This window comes from Sphaerodactylus townsendi, linkage group LG04, assembly GCF_021028975.2.
Source record: "Sphaerodactylus townsendi isolate TG3544 linkage group LG04, MPM_Stown_v2.3, whole genome shotgun sequence".
Classification (NCBI taxonomy): domain Eukaryota; kingdom Metazoa; phylum Chordata; class Lepidosauria; order Squamata; family Sphaerodactylidae; genus Sphaerodactylus; species Sphaerodactylus townsendi.
The window spans coordinates 66,580,334-66,607,656 of NC_059428.1; the positions used below are offsets into that span (position 1 = coordinate 66,580,334).

The window sequence follows — 27,323 nt, forward strand, 5'->3', positions numbered from 1 at the left end:
TTAGTCTACATAATGAATTGCTCCAACAAAATAGGTACTAACAAAGTAATTTTGCTTGGAAGGCTCTTACACTTCAGCATCCCATAGTTTAGGAGCTAAGAAACAGGTAAAGGCATTTGTCTCCCTGTGCTAATAAAGATTATAGTGGAGCTGGACTAGTTGCCAACCCTGAATTCTCTTGCATGATCCTCAGAGGAGCTACTTGCTGCCTCTGGAAGAAGTTGGGAGTATGTGAGTATGGGAATAAGTGGAAAACAGCTACATTCCCCTATGTTCTGAACAGCATATTTATTTTTGTTTCTCAATATTTTTACCTTTCTGATGACCCATCATTTTTCCAAGGCAGCACAGCCCTATCTTTGGCTCATTCCACACCAGCCAATAAACACAGGTATAGGACAATAAAAAGCCCATTTTGGGGGAGAACTTCGCACAGATCCCACCCCTAAAACAAATCTGCCCTGTGTTATTTCCTCCAAACTGTTTTTTTAAAACGAATTGTGTTATTGGCAAGTCTTTTCAAAAATCATGGGTTGTAGCCGCTTGCAAGTGAACAGCCAGGCAAGAGGCGCTTTATTCGCCTCAGTTTCCCTTTTTAAAAATTTTGCAGCTTACATCTGCGTATCTATGCAGGTACAGATAGTCGTATCATGAGACATCAACATGGCTGTGGGAGTTCATTTGTGCATGCCTGTGTAGCTATGCATCAGTGGGAATTTTTAAAAAAGAGACACGTTTCCGTGTGAAGGTGCAACAGCAACCCAGATTTTTCTGTGGGCTTCAATTGCTGCCTGCATGGATGCATGTGAACACGAAAACAGGAAAACGGGTTACTTTATCCCAACTGCAACCCGTTATACGTTTGCTGTTTGGAAGGGGCCTTAGTCATGCTCAGGAGCAAAAGTGAGATATGAGATTATGCTCTCAGGCTGTCATACTTGCGACAACATGGTATGAAAACACATCAGATAGTGCCAGAGGTGTTCTAGCTCCTGAAGGGTAGGACACAAACATGTCATCCTACCCTTATTTTGTCAATTTTCTCTTCACTAATTTTTATAACCTTCTCCTAAAGCAGTGGAAGCTACTGTACTTCCAGACCCAACATTCCTTTCTTATTTCTTTTCTTGCTATAGTCAGTGAGGGAGACAGGATGGTGTAGTGGTTAAGAGTAGCGGCACTCTAATCTGGAGAATTGGGTTTAATTCCCCACTCTTCCACATGGGCCCATCCCAGTTCTCTCAGACCATGCAGAGGCAGACAATGGCAAACCATCACAGAGCTGGCATGTCTGAAGTCACTGAAAAGCTACTGCAGCTCACCCCTTTTTCCCCTCAGGCTTTTAAAAGAAATCTGAACACATAATTTCCATTTATTTTTCACCTGAGGCAGATCATCAAATGAAAAGATAATCCTGTCTGAAGAGTTAAGCATGTCCTCTGCTCTGTAGAACATTCTTTCACACAGCCTAACAAACTTTCATGAAGACAGGGGACTAAAAAACAAAACATTCTAAGAGGAAAATGTATACTTAAAAGCAGTGCCCTGTGCCTACTAGCTGCTAAAATTAAATTTTATATATTGTGCTGCAGTTCCAGAGTCTCTCTTCTTCCTGCTGCCAGACCCTTTGGCACAACTGACTGCATCTCAAATTCCACACTGAGCTATAAATTATCACAGGAATAAAAGGGGGGGGGGGGAGTATGGTATCTAGAAGTGATTTTATCATTACACCCATTAGCCTGCCCTGCTTCCCCCCTGCTTTTTAAAAAAGACTTTCATCTGATATTTTTGGAGTTCAAATGCAAAAGTCCTTTCATTTGCTGGCAATGTAAATCTGAACTTGGATTCAAGACACTTGACTTGAATTCAAATACTCTGAGTCAGGCAAGCTGTGTACTCATGTAAAAGGACTTTAACATGGAGATTATTTTCAGCTTCATGGTCTGGACAGCCAGGGTCCAGGATTCATGGTGATGACTGCTCAGTCTACCACTACACAAAATAGATACACTGAAAAATTCAATCAGAAAAATTCATGCATTCAATTTAGCACATCTGTGCAATGCCTTCTTTTTGGGTTCTCTGTCAGACAATTTTCAATGTGTCCTTGAAAATTGTTCTTTGCTGCAGTGTAATTAACCTAAAATCAATTGTAATGTATAGGAGAACTTTAGCTGAATTAAATGACCGTTGGGCGCAACATCTTCTTTACTATTGGGCAGGCTGTGGCACACACATTACATCTATACATTTCTGCATCCCATGGATATTGTCATTCTTCTCCACATTAAGTTTTAATACTCCACATGCTATTCACATGTTTCTAGTACGATTAATGTATAAACTAGATCACCATATGCTAGAGTAATTTAGGCTGGTTTTTTCAAGGCAAGTGCAAGGGAAATAATAACTAGAATAAGGTTGGAGGTGGCCCAGACTGTGAGTCCATTGCCACATTGTAATCCATTGATATCTCTTCAGAAATAAAAAAGGAAGTTGGGGATCTAACAATGAACTGCAGGGGGAGGGCAAGTCAGAAGTACCCCACCGCGTAATTTCACCTTTCAAGATTGGATAAGCACTCAGCAAGGCTTGAGTAGGCTGATTTCCGCTCACCCTGCCCTTTTCCCATTTAACTGACTCTGCTCTCAACACACAATTTCTCCTGGAATATACTTGGTCTGTATACCTTGAAAGCTCCCCATTGTGCAGCTTTTGTGATCCATAAAAGGAGCAATTGGATTAGTATCAAATACAGCTGAGTCATGACACTATGTATGGAAGGAAATCATGGGGAGAGGGCACTGGTGGGATTCAGCAGGTTCGCACCACTTTGGCAGAACCGATTGGTAAAACGGTGCTTGTAAACAACCCGTTGTTAAATTATTTGAATCCCACCACTGGAGAGGGGGGAAGTAAACACTTGTACTTGCCCAAGCTATTTCCACAAGAAATCATAAAAATGGAAGCACCAGTAGTGAATGGTGTGAAAGCAGATGATAACAACATTAAGACATCCCCATCTTCCCACGCTGCTCCCTGCTCCTTTCCATCTGTTGTGTCTGTGCAGAAGTGACAACAACTACAGCTTGTCTAGCCTGGCACGCCCCCCCCTCACTTTCCTCTGCCCAGTTGAGCAGCAGTACAGAGCTGCACTGCAGTTCAGCTGTTAAGGGGGCAAAAACCTGTGGAAGGGCTAATGAGGTGATGGATACAGACATTACCTTCATCATTTTAAAGGTGTAGCATAACTCTGCCTCCTACCAAGATGGGCAGCTGGCACAACATCCACATACTTGCTTCTCCTGCAGTGAGCTTGAGGGTTCCCTGTTCAGCTGTATTCAAGGGGGGAGGTTTTGCACTTTCATACGGTTTACTGGGAAAGAATGATCCAGAATAAAGTCACACATGTTGAGCCAGGATTGGGCACAACATCATGTGAATGATCCAGAATGTAGTGGGGACTTCCCACTGTCTGCCCAAAGAAAAATCCCCATGACAATCAGCCCTGTAAATGCAGCAGAATAACAAACAATCCACATTCCATTTCCACTGTGGTAGGCATTTCTGTGTAGGAGGATTTAAACAGAAATAGCAGCCGTTAATGGTAGATGATTTGTACGGCTATAGCATTTTCCATATACAAAGCAAATGCTTCTTCAGTTTGAATTTATTCATCCTCACCATTTTTCTACAAAGGAGATAATTATTCTCCCCTTTTCCCAAAAGAGATGTAAAACTGAGGCAGGATGAGCCAGGGGGTTAAGCAATATTTCTCACATCCATGCCCTGTATAGTGCCAACTAGACCAAACTTGCCACTTCAATAAGATAAATATTTGGGCGGATGGGGTGGAGGTATCTCACTTGCAGTGCTTTTAAATCAAAATATACTGCATAATTACTGCCGAGATGCTTTATCATTTTAACAAGAAGCTTCATGTCGCTCTTTATGCAAAACTATCTCCTTACTGTAAGACCCAGAGTTGGTTATGAAATTAATCTTCTCTGCAGTGCTGCATTGTCCCCATTCCCACTGCCATCAGGCTAATGACCAGAAGCTTCTCAGAAATCAGTAGCAATGCTGTAGTCACGCTGTTTGGAAACTGTTGGCTGCTGCGCTGAGCAACATAGCTTACAAACTATTTTTGGACAAAATGTTGAAGGAGCAGAGGCGTAGCTGGCCAGCAGTGCGCCTGGGGTGCACTCCGTGTTTTCCGCCCCCTGCGGCTCCAGCCCCTCCCCCCGCAGCCCCCCCACTTATCTTTTCTAGCCGGCAGAAAACAGCTTTCTGCTGGCTGAAAATGAGCCAGGCTGGTGGGGCGGGACCAGGTCTGGTGAGACAGGGCAAGATGGGAAGGGGGTCGCAGTCAGGGGGCGATTTTCACACTGCCCAGGCTTGCACCCAGTGCAATGCGCGCACCCGGCCTCCTTATAGCTCCGCTACTATGAAAGAATCATCTTTGCTTAGGCAGAGGGCCTCTTCTGCACCCTTTTTATGGAACTCCCTTAGAAGGTTATGCACCTGATGCCAAACATGTAATCTTTTAGATGCCTGACAATGTTTGTTTGTTTGACCCTTCAGGATTTTTTTCCCTGGTACCCTTGTTTGCATAATTTTATTTAAATTATGCTGTCGTTCTGAGTTATTTTTTAAAAATGTTGCGGCAATAGTATCATTGTTATTTATCTTTCTTGGGATGCAACCTACCTGTTGAAGGGGTAGAAAGGCAGTGTACTAATTATTAACATAATAAATAAACTGATATTGCTTTTTGATCAATGTGGTAGTAATTTTATAAATTCTCATTCAAAGCAAAATCTGTTTGAGGAAACTCAAATGATATAAATCAGCATATGAAATTACCTAGACAGAACAGTTTATGACAGTTAAACTGGTATAAATCAGCATTTGAAACTATCTAGACAGGAGAATTTCTGGTAGGTAAACTAATTGGAAACATTATTTGCCTCACTTTTTAAAAAACATTTGGGTGGTAGAAGGTGCTGTCAAGTTACAACCAACTTATGATGACCCTATTGGTGATCTGTCATTGCCTGCCTCTGCATTCCAACCCTGGAGTTTCTTCGAGGTCTCCCATACAAACTGCTTAACTTCTGAGATCTGAAAATGTTGGGCTAGTGTGGGCCATTTGGGTTAGAAAAATATTTATGCATGTAATTGTACAATAAAAGTTAATTCAGACCACAAGGTGAGTGATCTGCAAATGCATTTACTTAAGAACAGAAGAACAAGCCAGCTGGATCAGACCAGAGTCCATCCATTCCAGCTCTCTGCTACTCGCAGTGGCCCACCAGGTGCCTTTGGGAGCTCACATGCAGGATGTGACTTGTTTACACTGTCAATTTTCCCCATACTGACAATTCAGATAGTATTTGAATGACCATCTCCACCTACGAGGCTTACAGATGCCTTGCTGTGAGGTAAAGTTGACAGGCATGCAAGATAGGGCATTCTTAGTTGTAGAACTTAGACTGTGGTATAGTGTTCCCCTGGGGCTCTATCATGTCAGCTTGCTTCTGCCCTGAGTGACTTGTTAAAATTATTTTGCACTGAAGAGCAATTGCTGTTTATACTCCCTAACTTTATGCAGCTCAATCTGTATATTTGTTCACTGATGTTGTCATTGCTGATTTTGGTTTTCCTCGTTTCAGTTTCATCACTGCTTTGATGGGTGGTTTGATGCTGTTTTTAGTTATTATATTTATTAATTTTGATATTTCTTTGTTAGATTTTAATTTTACACTGTAAGCCACATAGCATATTATTTTAACGGTATAAAGGATATATATATCCTCAATAAACAAAACAAATAAATATATGTATGTAAGAAATAATAAGGTGAAAGTCTCTCCTCCTGTAATAGTCCTCTCTTTTTCTCTTGGAAGAAAATCCGAGTACAGTATTTTCCCTGTTCTTTGAAATGTTCAGAGAACAGGAGGCCCAGCATGGTATAGTGGTTAAAAGTGGTGGACTTTAATCTGGAGAACCAGGTTTGATTCCCCACTCTTCCACATAAGTGGTAAACTCTTATCTGGTGAACTGGAATTGTTTTCTCACTCCTATACTTGAAGCCTGCTGGATAATCTTGGGCTAGTCACAATTCTTTCAGAACTCTATGAGCCCCACCGACCTCACAAGGTGTCTCTTGTGGGGAGAGGAAGGAGTTTGTAAGCGGGGTGAAAATCCAAACTGTGTTTCTACTGACAATGTGGAAAAAATATAATCTGTCCAAAAAAATTTAACTTTTTCTCCCTGTTCTGATTGGGTGTTGACATTTTCCACCCCCCATCGTATCTGGCAAGTTTATGATCTATACTGTGCCTAGCACTTTGTTGACAGTAAATGTTAAATAGTAAGGATATTTGGGTAAGAATTCAGTTTTCATAACAGAATTGGATTAGACAGCTTTAGACCTTCTGATTTATGATCTCTTCCTGAAAAGTCTTCTTATAAATCTTAATAGTCTAAAATAGACCTCACTCAATGGTTTAAGAGCCACATATGGCTTTTTGACTTGCTACAAGTCACTCTTCAGGTCATGGTACCACTGCATTTTTCAGGAAAGTGGACAATGCTGCTGCTTAACGAGGCTTATGATTGGCAGGTGCTTTTCACATAGTACAAAGAGAGACTCTTAACAACCTCGTCTCTTGCAACATTAGCGTTCAACTTGAAGGGTATTCTTAATCTAGTGAAGCATTTATCTTTTAATGTACAACCAGTGGTGTTGCGCCCACAGGGGGGGGGGTGACGCCCTGGGTGGAGCAGCAGTGAAGGCGTGGCTGGGCCATTGAGGGGGCATGGCGTCCCAGGGGTGTTCCTGAGTGGGGTGGGGCAATGCTGCAGCAGGGGCGAAGGGTGTGGGCGAGCCTCAGGCACAGTTTCCCCTCACTTCGCCCCTGTGTACAGCCTAATAAAGACTTTTGGAGAGCCTTAAAGCTTGTGTAATGCTTTGTGCCATGCCATCCCCTCACCCTAGGTACCCAAGGGCTGATTAAAGTTTAACAGTATTAAGGCGAGACAAACCTATATGCTCAGAAGTACTCTAGTAATTTAAAATGTTATAGTTATGCTTAATATCAATATTTATCTTACTGTATGTGTGTTTGATGGGTGATGCACAGGTTATATAATAGTCATGGACCTCCTTTCATTGAAAGTAATTGCCAATGTGACTCTTTAGGAGCTGTATGTGCACCACTGCACTGGAATGTGCAAACCACCACAAAGCATGTTGTGCTGTTTGATCCCTACACTTTAAAAAGATTGACCGTGATCCAGAGGACTATGAGCAACTTTAAAAAATATATACTTTTGGTAAATTTCTTTACACAAGCAGAGAAATATTTGGATGCACAAGCTTTCCTCACTCTAGGTACATATGCTCCAAAAGTCTTATGCAGATAAAATAGATTCTGTAAATACACCTTGGTTTTTTGATGCACAATGATCTTGCATAAAATGCTGGTAAAATGCTGTCTCAGATGTAGATGTTTTCCTCTACATGCAGAAGACAATCTCTGGATTGCTTTCATTGCTGCTGGTCATCATTCTGTATTTTGGTGACTTTGCCTCTCAAAACTATTATGAATCCTTTTCATTTCCAAACAGCCTTCAGAGAGTTAAATCCAGTCATTAACCAAAAAAACACTCCATGGCTGAAAAGGGCTTCTATTCCCCTGCTTATGCCCTGAGTCATCAAAACTTTGCTAAACAAATGGCATGATAGAAGGAAAAGTGGATTTTCCTAACTTGAATATTTATCTTTAAAACATGGACCAAAATAACCCTTCTTGTGATCGAACTAGCACTTTATTTTTTGTTGCTGCTTTGAAAGAAACATTTTTATATTTAGAGGCTAGAGTAGCTCAGAATTTTCTTTTAACCCACGAAACAGTCTCTGTATTGTACGAACACTTTGTTACATACATATGAGACTCCAGTTTCCTGAGAACTCTCATATTCCTAATGGTTCTGCTTAATCTTATGTATGTTATGCCATTTGCTTCCTTTCCCTCTGCTTTGCAGCTGCAAAGAGATATAGTAAGGTACTGTACAGTGTTTTGAAAGCAGAGCATCAGAGAAGTTTCCAAACTGCAGACAGGCTGGTTATTATTTGCCTTGTTTTCCTTGGCTTCATGTGAACAGCACAGAATGAGTCAAACAGTATTAACTTTCAACAGCAAAGTGGTGTGGTCAACCAAAACTGCTGGTGGCCAGATTGCAAAGATAGGTCCAGCAGGTAACAAAAAGCAGCACAGAATGCCCTATGTGGGCATGAGCAGCAGGCAACAATCAAACCACAGGCTATTTTCTGTTAAGCTGGTATCACTGTCTGTTATTTTTTGGGTTATGTCAGTTGAGAAATATTACCTTACAGTTTTTAGCCAGTTTGTCTTAAAGATCAAGTCAGATTACTTCTCATGATACTGTTGATGATCTGTAAAGCTTTGAGCACCCTGGACCCATCATAGACTTAAGAAAGCACTTCTATCACCATGTACCACCTCTGGTCACTAAGATCAACTGGGAATGTTAATGTTCTGCCACTTGAGCTGTGGAGGCTTATCTGGGGAATTCAGATTAGCCTGTGCACTCCCACACACGCCAGATGGGTGACCTTGGGCTAGTCACAGCTTCTCGGAGCTCTCTCAGCCCCACCCACATCACAGGGTGTTTGTTGTGAGGGGGGAAGGGAAAGGAGTTTGTAAGCCCCTTTGAGTCTCTTTACAGGAGAGAAAGGGGGGATATAAATCCAAACTACTACTCCTCCTCTTCTTCTTCTTCCTCTTTTTCTTCTTCCTCTTCTTCCTCTTCTTCTTCAGCACATCAACTATGTGTCAAACCAGCCCATAACAGCACAGCAGACATGCTTTTTTTGGGCAAATGTTCTACAATTTGAAATGCTCTTTTCCTAAAGACTCACCAAAGCCTGAGTCTATAAAGAAGAGATGAAAGACAGTCAGCCTGGTGTCATGTTGAACTAGGATCTAGGATAATCAGAGTCAAACCCTCACTCAGCCATAAAGCTTGCTGGGTGACTTTGGGCCAGTCATGCTCTCTCTCAGACTAACTTATTTCACAGAGTGGTTGATGTGAGGAAGAGGAGAGAGAGGAAGAGAGGAAATAGAGGAAGAGAGAACAATATTGTAAGCCATTTTATGGCTCAGTTGGAGAGAAAAGTTGCTTACAAATAAAAATATACAAATTAACATAATTCAAGTTGGCTTTAGGGGCCTCGTTATTGAATAATTAGTGCTGAGCACATAGAGGCACTATATCTGTTCTGATCTGTGGTGCCTTAATTACCCCTTGTCCTTAGGATAGATTGAGCTGTATATCTAAAAACCCCAGAAACAAACAGGATTCAGAGTCATTTATGACATCAATAGGGGATAAGAGAGGCAAGAATGGCTGCATTCAAAGCATTGGCTGCAAATTAATGGCATTAGGGCTTTTAATATGACTTTTCTTATGGCAAAAAAGCTTTCATTTTTGCACTCAAGCCAGTCAGTTTAGGCTTCATAGAATGACAAATGTTATGAAGCAAATAATTTACTGAAAATAAATTATGTTGAGTAACACACTACCTCTATCTTCTCATTATGTCTAAAACTTTCATTTTTGTAGTACTTGGGTTGTTTGCAAAAAGAAGAAGAAGAGAAGTCTTGGGAACTGATTACAGCAAGTATCCACACAGTGAGCAGAACTTCCATGCTGTACAATGGAACCTTTTATAGCTGTTCCCTGCATGTTTGTTTACTCATTGCTTCTGCAGAATGACTATAAAGCTATTTCTTAAAAAATAAAGAGGGAAAAAGAAATGAAAGCTAAGGACCTCAGGATTCTCCACTAGTTTGTCAGTTTTCCATCTCTCACAGAAAACTGTACTCATCTGCTGTTTGTGTGACAAAACTATGAAGAAGATGAAACGGGGGGAGGGAGAAAAGGGGGAAAATGAATTGTTTGAAAAGGTATGAAGAAGGATATTATTATAAACTGTAAAATTCAAATGATACAATAATTTTTTTTAAAAAAAAGAAAACTGTACTCATATGATAATCTATCAGCCCTGTCAAATTCATATTGGATTGCAGATATGGGGTTAATTAATACACTGATTCCCACAAGATCACAAAGAAGAATCCAGTACTATCCACACAAGAAAGCCACTATGATATTTTCTTTTTAATACTGCACTACTTCCTTCATCAAGGTAGCAACCAGCAATGCAAAAGTTCTTGTGAAAATATGCTGTAATATCTTCATTTCTATAGGAATGATTTTCCCCCTACATATAAAGTGGTGACTTTCATAAGAGTAATAAGGAAAGGGTAAAGTGACAGATGCAAACTGGAAAAAAAATTAGAAAAAGGTGACAATGTTTCCTCTCATTTCAGAGCAAGTTTATTCCACCTACTCTTGTCTCCTCACTTTTGCTATCAAAAAGTTCCCTTTTCTCAAGTTCTCATCACCAGCCACTTTGCTTTTGAGTCAGGCTGGTTACTCATTGGTTCACAGAAAGAGAGGTACTGAGCACACAGAAACACAATTTCCATTCTGATCTGTGGTGCTACACAAAGTAACCTACACGTAATGGGAGGGGCAATTTCGGAATAGGAATTTCTCCACTTTCCAGAAAACAGCCCACACTTCATGGGTGATACTGTAGAGGAAGTCCAAACAGCTCATTGCTGTGATATAGATATAGATAGGGGAAGATATCTGGTTTAACCTCCAGATGTCATCCATAGCCATGCTTGCCTTTTCCTTCATTTTCTTAACCAATATTTAAAAAGGCAAAAAAAAAATCTTATCATGTATCCCCATCCCTCTCAACCCAACAGATATTTCCATGATAAATGATTAATTTTCTCAGATCTCTGCAACCAATATCAAATCATTTTGAAACCTATGCAAAAATTGCTGATAAGCACTTAAAAACAGGCTGATCAGAGATTGATCACATTTTCTGTAAGCTGAAAAATGAAACCAGAGGCCAAGCATGGGGGAGGTATGATCTTTTTTCTAGATACAAGCCTATTATCATAACATAGTCTATTGCGTAATTTCAGATATAAAATATAAAAAGTTATTTCAGGACACTGAATATTTAGGATGGGATCAAGTTGGAGGGGTGTGTGTGTGTGACAAATTTGCAGATAGGCCAGAAAAATAATGCTAGGGTTCTGAATAAAATTAGTATGCTTTGCAATTATACTTCCAGATGAAACAAGATTGGGAGAATTTGTCAGCTGTCTGGCCAATTTGTTCTTCCGAGGGTGGAAAATGCCATCTAGTAGCAGTGATTTACAGTGACCCTGCAGGGTTGACAAGAAGAAGAAGAAGAAGAGTTTGGATTTATATCCCCCCCTTTCTCTCCTGTACAAGGCAAGAGATGTTCAGTAATGATTTGCCACTGCCTGCCTCTGTGTAGCAATGATGAATTTCCTTGGTGGTCTCCCATTCAAATACTAACCAGGACTGACCATGCTTAGTAACTGGACGCAAAGAACTGTATTTTGGAAAGCTGTGCTTTATAGGGGTTTTTTAGTTGTTTTAATACTAATAGAGCTGTAAGTTTGTACTGTAAATTACTGATGTTTTAAATTCTGCTCTACTTATATGATGTTAGCCCTTCGGGGGAGGGCGGTATACAAAATGATGATGAGGATGATGATGATGATGATGATGATGATGATGATGATGATGATGATGATGATGATGATGATGATGATGATGATAATAATAATAATTTGGAACAGTCAACATTAAGCGAGGAATTTTCCAAGGTGATTCACTATCACCTTTACTGTTTATCATTGCCATGATCCCACTAACAGTAATTTTAAAGAAAACAAAGTTGGGCTATCAAATGGCCAAAGACTCCGAAAAAATCTCACATTTGCTGTACATGGATGATTTGAAGCCGTATGGGAAATCAGACACAGAAATCCAGTCACTAGTAAACACAGTCCGAATATTCAGCACAGACATTTCGATGGAGTTTGGCACTTGGAAAAGTGCGCTACATGTGACAATAACGAGGTGCAAGATCACCAAGACTGATGGGATTCAAATGCCTTGACGGCCAACTCATCAGAATTGGTGCAACCAAGAGGCTTCCTTATAAATAACTCTAGGCATTTTGCAGCTGGATAAATCATCAAGCATGGGGCAAGTGAAGACTGGTGTCAGCAGAGAGTACACCCAGAGTGGGTCAGGAAAAATTTTGAAATCTAAATTAAACGGTGGGAATAACCGTCAAGGCCATCAACACCTGGGCCATACCCATCATCAGGTACACTGCAGGAATCATTACCAACTGGACACAGGCTGAGTTGGAAGTACTGGATAGAAAAACTTGGAAGCTTATGGACAAGGCACCATGCCTTTGCTACACCCAATGCAGTGATACTCGATAGATTATACCTTCCCTGGAGATCTGGAGGCAGGGGCTTACTGCAAAGTACAGCAAACAGTGGAAGAGGGAGAAGCATGCACTGGCCGATTATGTGAAGGGAAAGAGTCAAAGGAACAGGCATTTGATTGAAGTGAAGAACAGACATTTGCTGCAAAACCCAGACAACCAAAACAAGAATATAGAAAAAATGCTGGGATTAAGAGAAATGAGGACTGAAAGCGGGCACAAAAGAAAGAACTGCATGGCTAATTTCTGGAGAAAATCCAAAGAGACAAGGTGGATAAACGAAAAGACCTGGCTGTGGTTAACAACTGGAGCTCTGAAAAAGGAAACTGAATCCCTGATTTTAGCCGCCCAAGAGAAAGCCATTAGAACAAATTCAATCAAGGCCAAAATCGAAAAATCCTCAGATGATGCAAAATGCAAATTGTGCAAAGAAGCTGATGAAACTGTAGATCATGTCCTCAGCTGCTGCAAAAAGATTGCCCAGACTGAGTACAAACAGAGGCACAACTCAGTGGCCAAGATGATCCACTGGACTTTATGCAGGAATTACAACATAAGGGCAGCTAAAAACTGGTGGGAACATTGTCCAGAGAAAGTAATGTAAAATGAGAAGGTCAAGATCCTGTGGGACTTTCAAATCCAAACAGACAAAGTGTTGAAACCCAATACACCAGAAATCACCATGATTGAGGACAAGAAAGTGATCATCATTGACATAGCAGTACCCGGTGACAGGAGGGTCACAGGAGGGTCATTGAAAAAGAACACGAGAAGGTCACTAGATACCGCGATTTGAAAATTGAGCTTCAGCATCTACGGCACAAACCAGCTGAGGTCATCCCAGTGGTAACTGGCACGCTGGGCGCCATCCCAAAAACACTAGGGCAGCACTTGAAACATCTTCGAATTGACAAAATTAACATTTGTCAAATTCAGAAGGCAGCCCTGCTGGGATCTGCACGAATGCCACGCCGATACATTACAACTCCCTAGCCCTCTGGGTGAGGCTCAAATCGTAATGAAGGCCAACAACCAGCTAAAGATCTGGCAGCTGTGAAATCTACAACAACAACAACAACAATAAAAACACTAGGGCAGCACTTGAAACATCTTCGAATTGACAAAATTAACATATGTCAAATTCAGAAGGCAGCCCTGCTGGGATCCGCACAAATACTACGCTGATACATTACAACTTCCAAGGCTTCTGGGTGAGTCTCAAATTGTAATGAAGGCCAACAACCAACTAAAGATCTGGCAGCGGTGAAATCTACTACTACTACAACAACAACAACAACAACAACAACAACAACACTAGGGCAGCACTTGAAACATCTTTGAATTGACAAAATTAACATCTGTCAAATTCAGAAGGCAGCCCTGCTGGGATCCGCTCAAATACTACGCCGATACATTACAACTTCCTAGGCTTCTGGGTGAGGCTCGAATTGTAATGAAGGCCAACAACCAGCTAAAGATTTGTCAGCTGTGAAATCTACAACAACAACAACAACAACAACAACAAGCTTCTGAGATCTGATGAGATCAGGCTAGCCTGGGGCATCCAGATCAGGAAGTCCTTCATATACCCTCCACAATTTATATGGTATTTTAAAAATTGTAAAAGTGATTGGATGAATGTGAGAACTACTGTACATCAAATCTAGAGTAGTAAATACTTGTTTCTTTTTGAATGGTACATGGTTCAGATCAATAACTGGTAGTTGTAATGAACCCAATCCAGGGATCATTTTCCCCTGTGTCCTTAAAAAAAGACAATACCATTGAATATCATTTCAGCACAATGACTACAATGAACTCTTCCTGGAAATAAGCCCCCCTGAATAAAATGAGATTAACTTCTGAGTAGACCTGTTTAGGGTTGTGCTCTAAGTGATGGATGTAACTAAGATTTCTCCCCCACCCCATTCTCTCCAGCAATCCTTTCCAGACTTGATTGGCCCATTTTGTATTAAAGTGGGTTGAGGCCAGTGGTGGGATTCAGCAGGTTCGCACCACTTCAGCAGAACTGGTTGTTAAAATGGTGCTCGTAAACAATCAGTTGTTAAATTATTTGAATCTCACCACCAGAACTGGTTGTTAGATCATTTGAATCCCACCACTGGTTGAGGCCCTTTTAAAAAGCAATTTGTGTGTGTGTGGGAGTTCCCACAGAACTCACTTCCAAAATGCTGCTAACCTGTTTTAGTGGCCAGAACCTGGGTTTAATGAAAATCGCTAATTCTGCAACTTTTCCCCTTAAATACTTCCTGTTTGCCAGTGCCAACTATGGCAAGCAGGAGGATTCACTCCCCATCCCTCCTTCCCTCCACCATTATTATAGATCCCCCAGGCAGCTGCCATTAGAGGGGATACTCTAATAGATGGTTGCCTTGCCATGCATGTAGGTGGGGGGGGGGGAATCTCAGAGGGGAGATCCTCAGGTAGGGGGATTCTCAGAGGGGAGGATTGTCAGGGTGATTCTGGGGGATGGATTCTTGGGTAGGGGAGGAATCTCAGCTGCATGGTTTGCAAGGAAACACAGTGTTTCTTTGTGAACCATGCTGCCTTCTGCCTCTGGGATTCCAGAGATCCTGACTGGCCCCTGTAGCTGCCGTGCAAACGGCTGCAAAGGCAGCAGAAATTGGTTCCGTGCAGAATCAGCCACAGAGAAAACATGTATGAGTAGAAACTTGTTAATGAGTCAAATTCTATGAACAAATTTAATGAGTCAAGAAATTTAATGAGTCAAGAAAGTTTGGAATGATAAAAACTAAAGGTATATTTAGGGAGCAACGTTAAACAGATCTACTCTAAAATAAGTTCAATTTTGTTCAGTGGGACATACTACTAGGAAAGTGCTCTTAAGATGCAGCTTCAAACATACAATTAAAAGAAAGAAGATACATTTTTGTCGGAAGAGAGATACTATAACTGACATAGCCTTAAAGGAAATAACTAATTTAGAAATTCCTGCTTTCTAGTATGCTGATAAAAGGTTGATTCCATTTATGAATTATAAATTCACAGCAAAGGAAATAATCTTTTAAGTCATTCTAGCACTGCCTGCAGCAAAATATGCATTATAATGAATTAATATGTGCCAGTTTTAGTGAGTTTGAGAAAATAATAGACTAGGAGTTGACTGCTGATAATTTTAGTACAAGAGTGAATTAACAATCCTCTTTTGCCCTTCCCTCTTTCTACCACCAAATAATACTTTAAAATGCTACCATACTTTAAATGAAACTCTATTTGGGTGGAGGGGGTGGGTTTATACATCCAAGGCAATAGTCAAACTTTGACCAATGGATGCATTATCCCTCCCAGAACAATTATTTGCCCCTCCTAGAAATACTGAAAAAACTGGTCTTTTCATCTGTAACCTGACCACTTCTGTCTGTTAAAGAATAAAAGCTTATTTTAAGAATATCATTATTTCTGCTAAAAAAAGTAAAATCGCTGGTAGTTAGTGGCCTGTTCCCTACTCTGTCCACCCAAGAGTCTTTCCAGTTCAGAGTACACTTTTCAAGTTCATCACAACTTTTATTATGCTGAAGTGATCCTTTAAAAACAGCCCCCTTCATTCACTGAGGCAATGTATAAGGCAAGTATTTAAAGAGGGTTGGGATAACTTAAGGAAGTTGTTTATTTATTTAGAGAAGATGTTCATCATTGATGAGTAAAACCATCTGAACTTAGAAATACCTAACCATTTTGGTCTGTCGAATTGCTGAGAAAACTTAGCAATGAAGGAATAAGAGGGGAAGTCTTCCTAAGGATTAAAAACTGGTTGAGGAACAGTAAACAAAGGGTGGGTATAAATGGGAAGTTCTCACAATGGAGAGATGTAGGGAGTGGTGTCCCCCAAGGATCCGTTTTGGGACCAGTGCTCTTTAACCTATTCATAAATGACCTGGAAGTAGGGGTGGGTAGCGTGGTGGCCAAGTTTGCAGATGATACCAAATTATGTAGGGTGGTGAGAACCACAAAGGATTGCGAAGAGCTCCAAGCGGACCTTGATAAATTAGGTGAGTGGGCTAAGAAATGGCAGATGCAGTTCAGTGTAACAAAATGTAAAGTGATGCACAAAAAAAGGGGCAAAAATCCAAACTTCACATACACGCTACAAGGGACAGTGATATCAGTCACAGACCAGGAAAGGGATCTGGGCGTCTTAGTTGATAGTTCCATGGGAATGTCAACTCAATGCATGGCAGCTGTGAAAAAGGCAAACTCTATGCTGGGGATAATTAGGAAAGGAGTTGATAATAAAACTGCAAAGATTGTCATGCCCTTATATAAAGCAGTGGTGTGACCGCACTTGGGAGTACTGTGTTCAGTTCTGGTCGCCACATCTCAAAAAGGATATCGAAGAGATAGAAAAAGTGCAGAGAAGGGCAATGAGGATAATTGAGGGATTGGAGCACCTTCCTTATGAGGAGAGGCTGCAGCGTTTGGGATTCTTTAGTTTGGAGAGGAGACGTCTAAGGGGGGATACTATTGAAGTCTATAAAATTATGCATGGGGTAGAAAATGTTGACAGAGAGAAATTTTTCTCTCTTTCTCACAATACTAGAACCAGGGGGCATACACTGAAAATGCTGGGGGGAAGAATTTGGACTAATAAAAGGAAACACTTCTTCATGCATGATTGGTGTTTGGAATATGCTGCCACAGGAGGTAGTGATGGCCACTAACGTGGATAGCTTTAAAAAGGGTTTGGACAGATTTATGGAGGAGAAGTCGATCTATGGCTACCAATCTTGATCCTCCTTGCAATCTGAGAAGATTGCAAATGCCTTAGCAGACCAGGTGCTCGGGAACAGCAGCAGCAGAAGGCCATTGCTTTCATATCCTGCATGTGAGCTCCCAAAGGCACCTGGTGGGCCACTGCGAGTAGCAGAGTGCTGGACTAGATGGATTCTGGTCTGATCCAGCAGGCTAGTTTTTATGTTCTTATGTTCTTATGGTCAATAGCAATTCAGAGACTGTAAAATATACAAAAACTTTGCATTGTATTAATTTAAGAAACAATTGTGTATCCCAAATGCAAAGCACACTCTTGTCCAAAAACCTCTCTCTGAGTATGAGGAGAAAGACGCGTTCATTTACAGCAAGTGAGAGCCTTGTCTAAGCTTGCAGGAGTGAAAATGAAATAGTACAATAAAAACAAGTACATAAAAATAACATGTAAAATGTTTTTGTCCATTTAAAGTCAGTGGCATACTTCAATTAAAGCTAATGATGCCAAGGTTTCACACAAAATTGATCTGGCACTTGATAATCTAAACTTCACCCCCTTGGGGTTTTCTTTGGTTTCCCCATTTTGACTTCTCTTAAGCTACTGTTTCTGCCAAATATGAGGGGCAGGGGGGAGAAATAAAACCACAAACCTTAATTTGCAGAAGGACATATCAATACCTATATGAACATTCTACATATTGCTTTGGGTAATAATGGAACATATTGCATAAGCCCTACAACAGGATGGCTTCCAAGGCTTTCCCTTCCTCCAGTCACTGTGCTCACATATATTTTCTGGAAATATCCATGGAATACTATTTATTCATTATTAATTGATAAAAATGAGGAAATTGGTAAGCATGATTGTGAAAAATCTTGTCTTAGTGGAATAAATTTCATCTGCCTGCTTTAAGTGCTATCTTCAGTTATTACTGTTTTTTAAGTGAGAAACTAGCAATAAACTAGAAGTTGCAATAAACAAGATGATGCATAAAACAGCAACTAGGTTTGTCATCTTTCTGGTTCCTCCCTCCCCTTCACTTTTGCTGTCTGTCAGCACTGAAGAAAAAGTCTGAACAGGGCTGTTTTGTTTATAAAATTAAAATTCATATCAATAGCTGAAAGTGAAAATGAGCAGAAAATACTGAATAACATGTATAGATATCTTTTAAATCCCACATCCTTTGTCCATATCTGCATATACTGTACTCTCCTTTCTTTTCAAGAGGAAAGTATTCCAGCTCTTTCTTTCTCATTAGTAGACTCTCCCCTTAAAAAGTTTTAAGAAAGTTTTACTCAAAGATATGCAGGTATGATTTAAAAAATTAAAATTTATAATAAATTATATGCTCCAAAATCTGGATATTTGGAAATATGTATAACATGTGGCCAAAATTCTACACAGTTTGTTAGTGCTCAATTTAAATCCCTGATTCAAACATAGACTAGAACAGAAGGAACTGTATTCCATATGTTTATGTGATTTTTTTAAAAATAGAATAATAGAATACAGTGACATCTGATTACTTACTTCTTGGTTCTCGGGGTCCATCCACTGTTATTTTGATGGCTCTATGGTATGTCGCTACTTGTGGTGGATTTGTGAAGACTGTGATGGTCAAGGTGAAGCTCTTCCCTGAAAGACAAGAGGACATTTAGTCTTACACATAGTATATTAGCCATTCCACTCTATTAGTACCTTTAAAAGCACTAAAACTACTGAAAATACATAACACACAACCAGGATGGCATAATGTAGGGTTCTCATGGGCACCACAGTCTCCTCAACACCTTTTCTGGAACCCCACTCCCACTGTTTTTAGGAAGAGTAGGGTAAGAAATTTTGCTGAAATAACGGACATGCTAATGTGTTTGCTTCTGCCAACTCAACTCTAATGAAGGCCGTTCTCCACGGGTCAAAAACAGTGCCCTAGGGACAGTAAAAACATCTTCCCTGGGGTGCTGTTTGCACAGCTGCAGCTGCTGCAGTGCAGCACCACCATGCTCTCCATCCCAAAATGGCAGGAAAATGCTCCTTTCCTAATTCGCTCAATGAGCAAGTTATTTGGAAAGCAGCATCTTCCCACCGGCGCCATGCAAAGGGCACTGGTGTGAGGGCTCCACTTTTAGGCGCTGCCAGTTTGCTTAGGTGTAAAATATTTAAATCAAAATTAAACATAAATCTAAGGTCAAAGAATACTTCAATATATGTTGCCAGTACCATGTTCACCAGTAAAATGAATAATTGTTTATGAAAAACAGTGTTGGCCTCTGTACCATGATTAAAAGACCACATGATTAGACTAGAAAGAATATTCCACAATATATATGAGGGAGGGCAAATACTCAACTCATGGCAAGAGGCAAGAATCACACTGATACTGAAAGGAAAATCAGAAACTCCAGATATAGGAAAATTTAGACCTATATCTCTCTTAAATGTCGACCACAAAATGTTTACAAGTATTTAAACTAAAAGAATTAAATATTTCTTAATATATTTTATTGGGCAAGATCAAACCTGGGTGACAGACAAAAAACAACATTAGAACGGTTATTAACATCCTAGAATTTTTAAGAAACAAACGCAACTAAAATAGCTATGATATTCTTAGATGCAGAGAAAGCTTTTAATAACGTTAATTGGCAATTTATCAAATTGACCTTAGGAACATTAGGAATAAAAAGGAATTTGGAAAAATCATCGAGGCAATGTATACACATCAATACGCCTCAATAATAACAATACAGAATTGAAAACCTTAAAAGGTACAATACAAGGCTGTCCTCTTTCCCCATTGTTATTTATCTTACAATTGTAAGTTCTTTTAAGAAATATAACGGAAGGTACCAACTGGATAGGATTTAAAATTAAAAATTACGCCTTCAAATATAAAGCTTACACAGATGATTTAGTTCTATTCGTAGATGATCCAATCAATAAAATAGAACTAGCCAAACAAAAATTACAAGAATTTGGGGAGGTTCCAGACTTTAAAATAAATAAAGATAAAACTAAAGTACTAGCCCTTAACATGGATATTCATGATCAAAATCAATTAAAGACACTATCAGGATTTGAGATAGATAAACAAGTTAAACATTTAGGTATTCAATTGGGGGGGGACTACTTCTCTATTCACCAATAATTATGGGAAACTCTGGAATGAGATTAAAAAAGACCTAGAACAATGGTGCCCTCTGCAACTATCCTTCATGGGAAGAATAAATATTATCAAAAATGTCATCCTACCCAAACTAATATATTATATTAAGATAATTTACTAATTATCTTATGTGTCAACCCAATAAATAATTGGAAAAAGGACCTATTGAAATTTTTATGGGATAACAAAAAGGCAAGGATAAATTATACAAATTTAATTGATGTCAAATTAAGAGGATGTTTGGGCTTCCCAGATTAAAAGACTGGATAACTTTAAATGAAAAGAAATTATTGAATTTGGAAAAACTTGATCTAAGCAAAGGATGACATGCTTACCTTCGGCCAAATGAACAAAAAATAAATACAACACCACTAAACAGACACATAATCAGAGCCCTTCGGGGGTGGGTGGTAAATAAATTCAATTATAAATAAAATAAAAAATAAATATACAGAACATGGGTGAATTACAAAGACAGATTTTACAATAAAACACCACTATGGTTATCTAGGGCAGAATCGTTACAAATTGGAGACTTCCTAGAAAAAGAAAACTGGCCTAGTTACAGAGATTTACTCCGACATTCAAATGGTAAGACGTTAATGAAGGATATAACAGAATAATGAAGGATATTACAAAACAATGGTATTCTTAGCAATTGGAATACCTACAAAAAGTTAGAGTAAGAATTTACAGAAGATTTAAAAGTAGAAGACTTTTGGAATTGGAATACTAACAAATTTGAAGAAATGCTATGCAAAAATGACACAAAATTGATAAATAAAATGCATAAAATACTACTAGGATACAAAGGGGAACATGAAACAGTAAGGAAATAATGGTAAAGTGGGCCACAGATAGTAAACAGCCAATATTACTAAAAAGATGGAACAAATGCTGGGAAAGACATAATAAATTCACCCAAGCTATTAATTCAAATTCCATAGATGGTACTACACCCCTGCTAAAGTAGTCAAATTTAACAAGACAGATGAAAACCAATATTGGAAATGCAAAAAGAAAGTGGACTCCTTTATCCCATAGGCGAAGCTACAAGGAGATGGGGGGAGGGGTGTGCCTAACCCTGTTCTGTTCAGGCTGAAACGGGATCTTGTGGGAACTACACTACCCAGGAGACCTTGCAAGCCCCAAGGGCTCCTGATTAGTGTAGTTCCCACCCAGGCTTTTTTCAGCCTGAACTGAACAGGCTGCTTCTCAGCCTGAAACTAAGCCTGAAACTTAGGTAAGTGGGGGCTGCAGGGGGGCTGCGGCAGGAACGGGGCCCATGGGGGGTGGAAAACGCAGAGTCCGCCCGGGGCACAGTTTGGCCCAGCTATGCCTCTGCTTCATCATGTGGTGGGAATGCCATCAAATACGAACCTTTTGGAATAAGATAATTGACATTCTAGGTAAAATATTTCATACAAAAATAGAAAGACATCCAAAAACGATTCTTGATGTTATTAGTTTCAAAAGACAAAGGCCGGCAGAAGATGTCAGAAATAGCTGTGGTATCTGTAGTCTTGAGGAAGGAAAAAGTAATCTCTCCATAGTGCTGAAAAATACTTCTACATGAAGAAGTGAGATTAAAATTGAAAAAAAATCATTTATAAATGTGCATACATCAGGGGGAGAATAGTGTGCGAAGGGCAAAAAATACACCTTAGCAAGTCAGGTTCTCAAATAAAATGATACAAAAAAACTGCACACAGGAGCACAAAGTGCAGTTTGGAAATTCTGAGCAGATATCAATTGATTTGAAAATATGAGTGCATTTAAGTTACATTTCTGTGTCTCATAAATATCATACACTATCAATAGTGGAGAGGTTCAATAACACTTAAAGTGACATATGAAAGATCTTACAGCCATAGCAAGATCCTTAATATCAGATTCTACACAGCAAAATCAGTCATCTAATTAAACTGTAATTTTGTACTTCTATCTAGACTCTCTAATATTTATAAAAGGTAACAGCTAGAAACACTGAACTAATTAAACTCAAAAAGAATTTTTATGCATTCCAATGTGTACTCCATGCAACACATATACACATAAAACAACAATAATAAAAGTCAGGCCAGCTAGGGTTTTGTCTTTTGGGGGGGCGGGGTAAAGTTTGGGATCCTAAGCAGTAAGGTCCACAGAACACAATAGGAACTGTATGTAAGCATGTTTAGAATTGCTTTTCAAAAGCACACTTAAAAAGAACTGAAGTGTGCTTCTTTGAGGAAAGGATAAATACACCTGGGCTTAGTTGCGGTTCTCAAGTGGACAGGGGTCCATTTTCAAAGCTTAATTAGCAACCTCTTGACTTGTTTTTTTTTTAAGCTAATAGAAAAGAAGCAGCCTCAGATTGGAACTATTTGTACAAAACACATACTATGATGTCACTGTGCAATGAGTTTTCCCATCTAGCTTCAATTGACTGGCAGTCACTTGTTAGAGAGTAGAATATGGTATACATTGATGATTTCCTGTCAAGAGTTTTGTGTTATTAGCTACTGTGGTAGGGTGGGGTGGAGAAACCAAACAGGGGTCTGCTAAGATTCTAATGCCTCTATGTATATAAGTTTTGGAGTTTTGAGATACCAAAGTAAACTGCCAAGTGGTACTTTAGAATTTCCTGTTCTAGCAACTTGCAAGGACCATCTCCATCAACATGTAGCTAATCTGAAATAAATTTCCATTTTTAGACTTGATAATATAATGTAAGATTAGGTATTGTATCCCACCATCTATTTCTTTCCTCTCTTGAAGGATACAGAAAGATAGTCTAGGTGTCTTATTTGACCAAACAAAATTAGGCATGATTTTGTATCAGTGTCAAAATACTTGAGTTGATATTTACATTTTTATATTTTATATATTTATATATTTAAATAAAAACATAAATATTGTTATGATCAGTATTTTAATATTAGCACTCCTTTCCAACTAGGATTGCTGTAGCTGCTGCCAATTATGTAAGTCTGCCTTATTGTGGGGAAGGCTTATTCATGTGGTCCCAGATCTTATTACTGCTGCAAAAATGTTGATAGCTAAATGTTGGCTGTCAAATGCTGGATAACTAAAGTCTGGCTGATAGCCAAATTGTCTAAGTTTAGTGAGATTGTTCAGTTGAAGGAAGGAAGACAGCAAAATCAACATTTATGAGCAGTTGGAAACCTTTCTTTAAAAAAAGCAGTAGAAATTAGGTTTGAATACTTGAACATACTTGTTATGTGCTGTATTGAATTTTTTAAAAACTTGAAAGGAATACACAGTATGTGGTTGTAGAATGTGACCATGATTTCTTTCCTTGGTTTGACATGTTGAATACCTAGATTCTCAGTCTTCCATGGTATAACCTCCATGTTAATCCTTGAATAATAAAAATAACAGCTATTAAGAAAAAGAATGAGGAAGTGTAACATGATATAATATTGCATCCTCTTGTCTACTATAGCAGGAACACCTCAGATTGTGGGACTTGTATGCCTGTAGGGAGAGAAAAATTAATATCTGTTTCCCTTCCTGTTTTTTGCCCTTCATTTTCTCCCACTTCAACCTGAGCAAAATTTGAAAAGTACTATTGAAGCTTTGGATCCTGTGGCCAAATAATATGTTAGTGGCTTTTATATAAAGCTAAAGACATTATATAAAGCTAAAGCCATATTATACACAGGATTAAACTTTGTCTTATTCTTTAGTGAGGCCTCTATAGAGGAAACATTATTAGATAATTCTGAATAATCTGTAATTCCTCTGATTCAATCTCAAAAAATATCCTTATCAAATTTTAAACTAAACCAAAATGTTAAACTAAACAGTTCATAGTTCTCTACTTCATGACATTTTTGAATAAAAATAAAAGATAGCTCTAAAAAACAATTTGTGTAAGTTATGTCAGTAGTACCTTATCACCCTACAGCAGTAATGGTTGTTTTCAGCAGCTGTTAAACATGGATATATAAGAAAATTACAGCCCATCTGGGGTGGGGGGCCTGAATCGCCTCCTGGATGTGGCGTGGGCCCATGCTGATGAATTTGTCCTCCCCAGGGCACTCACCCCATTGTAGGGGCCAAAACGACAGTGGGAGGATACCATGACCTTTTGGGATGCCATGGCTCAGGGCATTGTGTCAGTACTCCCATGCCTAGAGCCATGTTCAAGCAGCCAGGGTCATGGCATGAGGCTTGCTGGGTTGCTGTCCCACCTTCACACAGAGACACATCTATTTTATTTAATTGCTCCCCTCCCCCCTTGCATAGCTACACAGGCATGCACAAATGAACCCTCACAGCCATGCTGATGTCCCACAATACAACCCTCTGCACCTGCATAGATACACAGATGCAAGCCGCAAACATTTTTAAAAAGGAAAAGGGAAGCAAATAAAGCACCTCCTGCCTGGAAGTTCACTCAGGAGCAGCTGCAACATGGGATTTTTGAAAAGACTTGCTTGTTTAGTGATTTTCAAAAAAGCCAGATTGGGAAAAATAACATGGGGCAGACTTGCTTTGGGCAGAGGCAGAGCTACCAGGGGACAGGGGGTACACATTGCACCAGGCATACACCTGGAAAGCGCAGCGCCCCCTGCTCCCGTGGCTCCCCCACACCCTGCCTGGAAAAGCAGCCTGTTCACTTGAGGCTGAAAACAGCCTGGTGGGAACTACACTTTCCAGAAAACCTTGTGAGCCCCAAGGTCTCCTAGGAAGTGTAGTTCCCACCAGGCCATTTTCAGCCTCAAGTGAACAGGCCACTTTTTCCAGCCTGCACTTTCAGGCTGAACTAAGGTAAGTGTATGTTGCGGGGGGGGGGGGGCACAGAGTGCGCACCAGGTGCAGTATGGCCCAGCTACACCTCTGGCTTTGGGGGCGGGAATTGTGTGAAGTCCTCCCCAAAGGTTTTTTAGCATTCTACACCTGTGTTTATTGACCCATATGGAAGGAACCTCAGATACAGGGGGGGTGGGACAGGCTCCAAAGTGGTGACAACTGCCAAGCCTCATGAGATGACACAGGGCTGAGCAGGGTCCAGCAGGGACATAAAATAGTATCTGTCTGATCAATGAGAAGACCTTCCCTGTGCCTGGTACTTCAGGGTAAATCCTTGAAAGCTGTGAAGGTGATGAATGAAAATAGCTTCTCCTGTTGATTCATATCCTGATATTTTATTCTTTCCCCTGGCAATCCTGAGAGGATTAAAACCCTGCAACTGCGTTTGGAGTTTAGTAAGACTAGCCAGATTCCTCTAAACAGGAGGTTGTCAGTGGTGAACAATATCTTCTTTGACCCATTCTAGATCTGCATACCTCAACTGTGTCTGGAAGCAAATACCAAGCAGACTTCTTTCCATCACAGTTAAGATCATAATGTGAGCTGTGCTTATCCACACAGTTGCAACAGATTATAAAGTCTAGTTCCTTTTTCTTTGTGGGCTGCTTTTGTGAGATAAAAACTTCACATGTCTCTTCCTACTAGATTTGATTATCCTAACTCTGGACCCATCATAAAAACAAGAGCTCCATTATCAAACATCTACCTATATGTGATTGGTCTCTCTAGGAAGGCTCAATGTGGCTATGTTTATAAATCCTGTACTCCAGAAGATCCAAATGCCTAAAGACATAGGAAGCCTGATCTTACATGGTTTATTCAGTGGCATAATCAGTGTGCATTACATTGCATTTGTAGCAATGTAACAATAACCAAGTAACATTACACATATCATATTTTATCTTCAGTCTCTGGAGTCTGGAGCATGGAAAGGAGTCCTCATGATAAAAAAAACACCAGGAAGCAGCTGGGACCAATGACTGACTTGGTTTACAGCAGCTAGATTATCTCCAAGGCAAGGTTGGAGATTCTGTCAGAGCTGAATTAAAATCCTTGCTATTCTAATAGTATCTGCCTGTTTGCATGATCAAGGTGCCCTATAGTCAACCTGAATCAACACACTTCAGACCCAATGACAAGCTCAGAGGTTTCAGAACTAGAGACTGTTTTCACCCAATGTGGAAGACTGAAAGAACTGAAAGACCATAGCAGTCAATCACCCCAAGATGGCATCAGAGCTATGGGTATTCTCTGCCATTGTCATTCAGCTTTCCACGTACTCTTTAATTATGTAATCAAGTCTGAGACTGATAGTAAGACAGACTATAAATAATTATCTTATATTAACTATGTAAGAATACTTAAGTGTGTCACATTAAATGTGACATAGAATTCTGAATGATATTCAAAAGTAGAACACAAAATGTCACCATCGTTAACTTAAGAAACAATAAACTTTTAAGAATAGCTTCTTTGGTTGAAGCCCTCACATTTTAAGAAGCAGCTGACATTTAAAAGTAAAATCAACTCCAAATGGCAAAAATGAAGCAGCTTTTAATCAGAAGCAAAGGTGCTTCTGTATTGTAACAACAATAACATGCTTAAAATCCTAGGTGGAGCCACTTATTAAAGCACAGGGAAAATGCCCTACACTTCAAGAACACAATGGTACTACAAAAGGACTATAAAGCTTTATTGAAATTGTCTAATGTCTATTGTGAAAATATTATTGACGAGTGGAAGGCAGGGGCATGATTCAGATATATTTGCATGATATTAATGTTTAAACAAAGAAGATGGAAAGGTTAACTGACAGAGGAGTTACTGTTTCTGTGACAAGGAGTTAAATGCCAGTTACTTCCTGTTTGCTTTCAGGACTGCTTGTCTCTAGAACTTACCGTAAGTGATCTTCAAATCTAAGGCCACTGACATGGTTTCACTTTAGGCATTCTGCTTCTACTTTTATCTTGGAAAGGGATGCCCAATTTGTGGTCTTCAGCTTAAGGCAATCCTCCAAACTGCAACATTTTAATGTTTGCGTCATTTGTTTAAAATATTTTTTTAATGTGGATGTGTGGGGAGGGTTGTATTGGATTTTTTTTGTTTTTTAGTTAATGGCCTAATTTTATTTC

At 39.6% G+C, this 27,323-nt stretch overlaps 1 protein-coding gene across 2 annotated transcripts in view; it reads right to left on the reverse strand.

Moving 5' to 3' along the window:
- The window catches only part of RUNX1 (RUNX family transcription factor 1), a 106,747-nt gene that overhangs the window by 51,913 nt on the left and 27,511 nt on the right, over positions 1 to 27,323 (reverse strand). For both annotated transcript variants that reach the window (XM_048495064.1, XM_048495063.1), the window contains exon 3: positions 18,735 to 18,839. In XM_048495064.1, the coding sequence (XP_048351021.1) occupies positions 18,735 to 18,839 (105 nt within the window). The remainder of the gene's footprint in view (positions 1 to 18,734; positions 18,840 to 27,323) is intronic.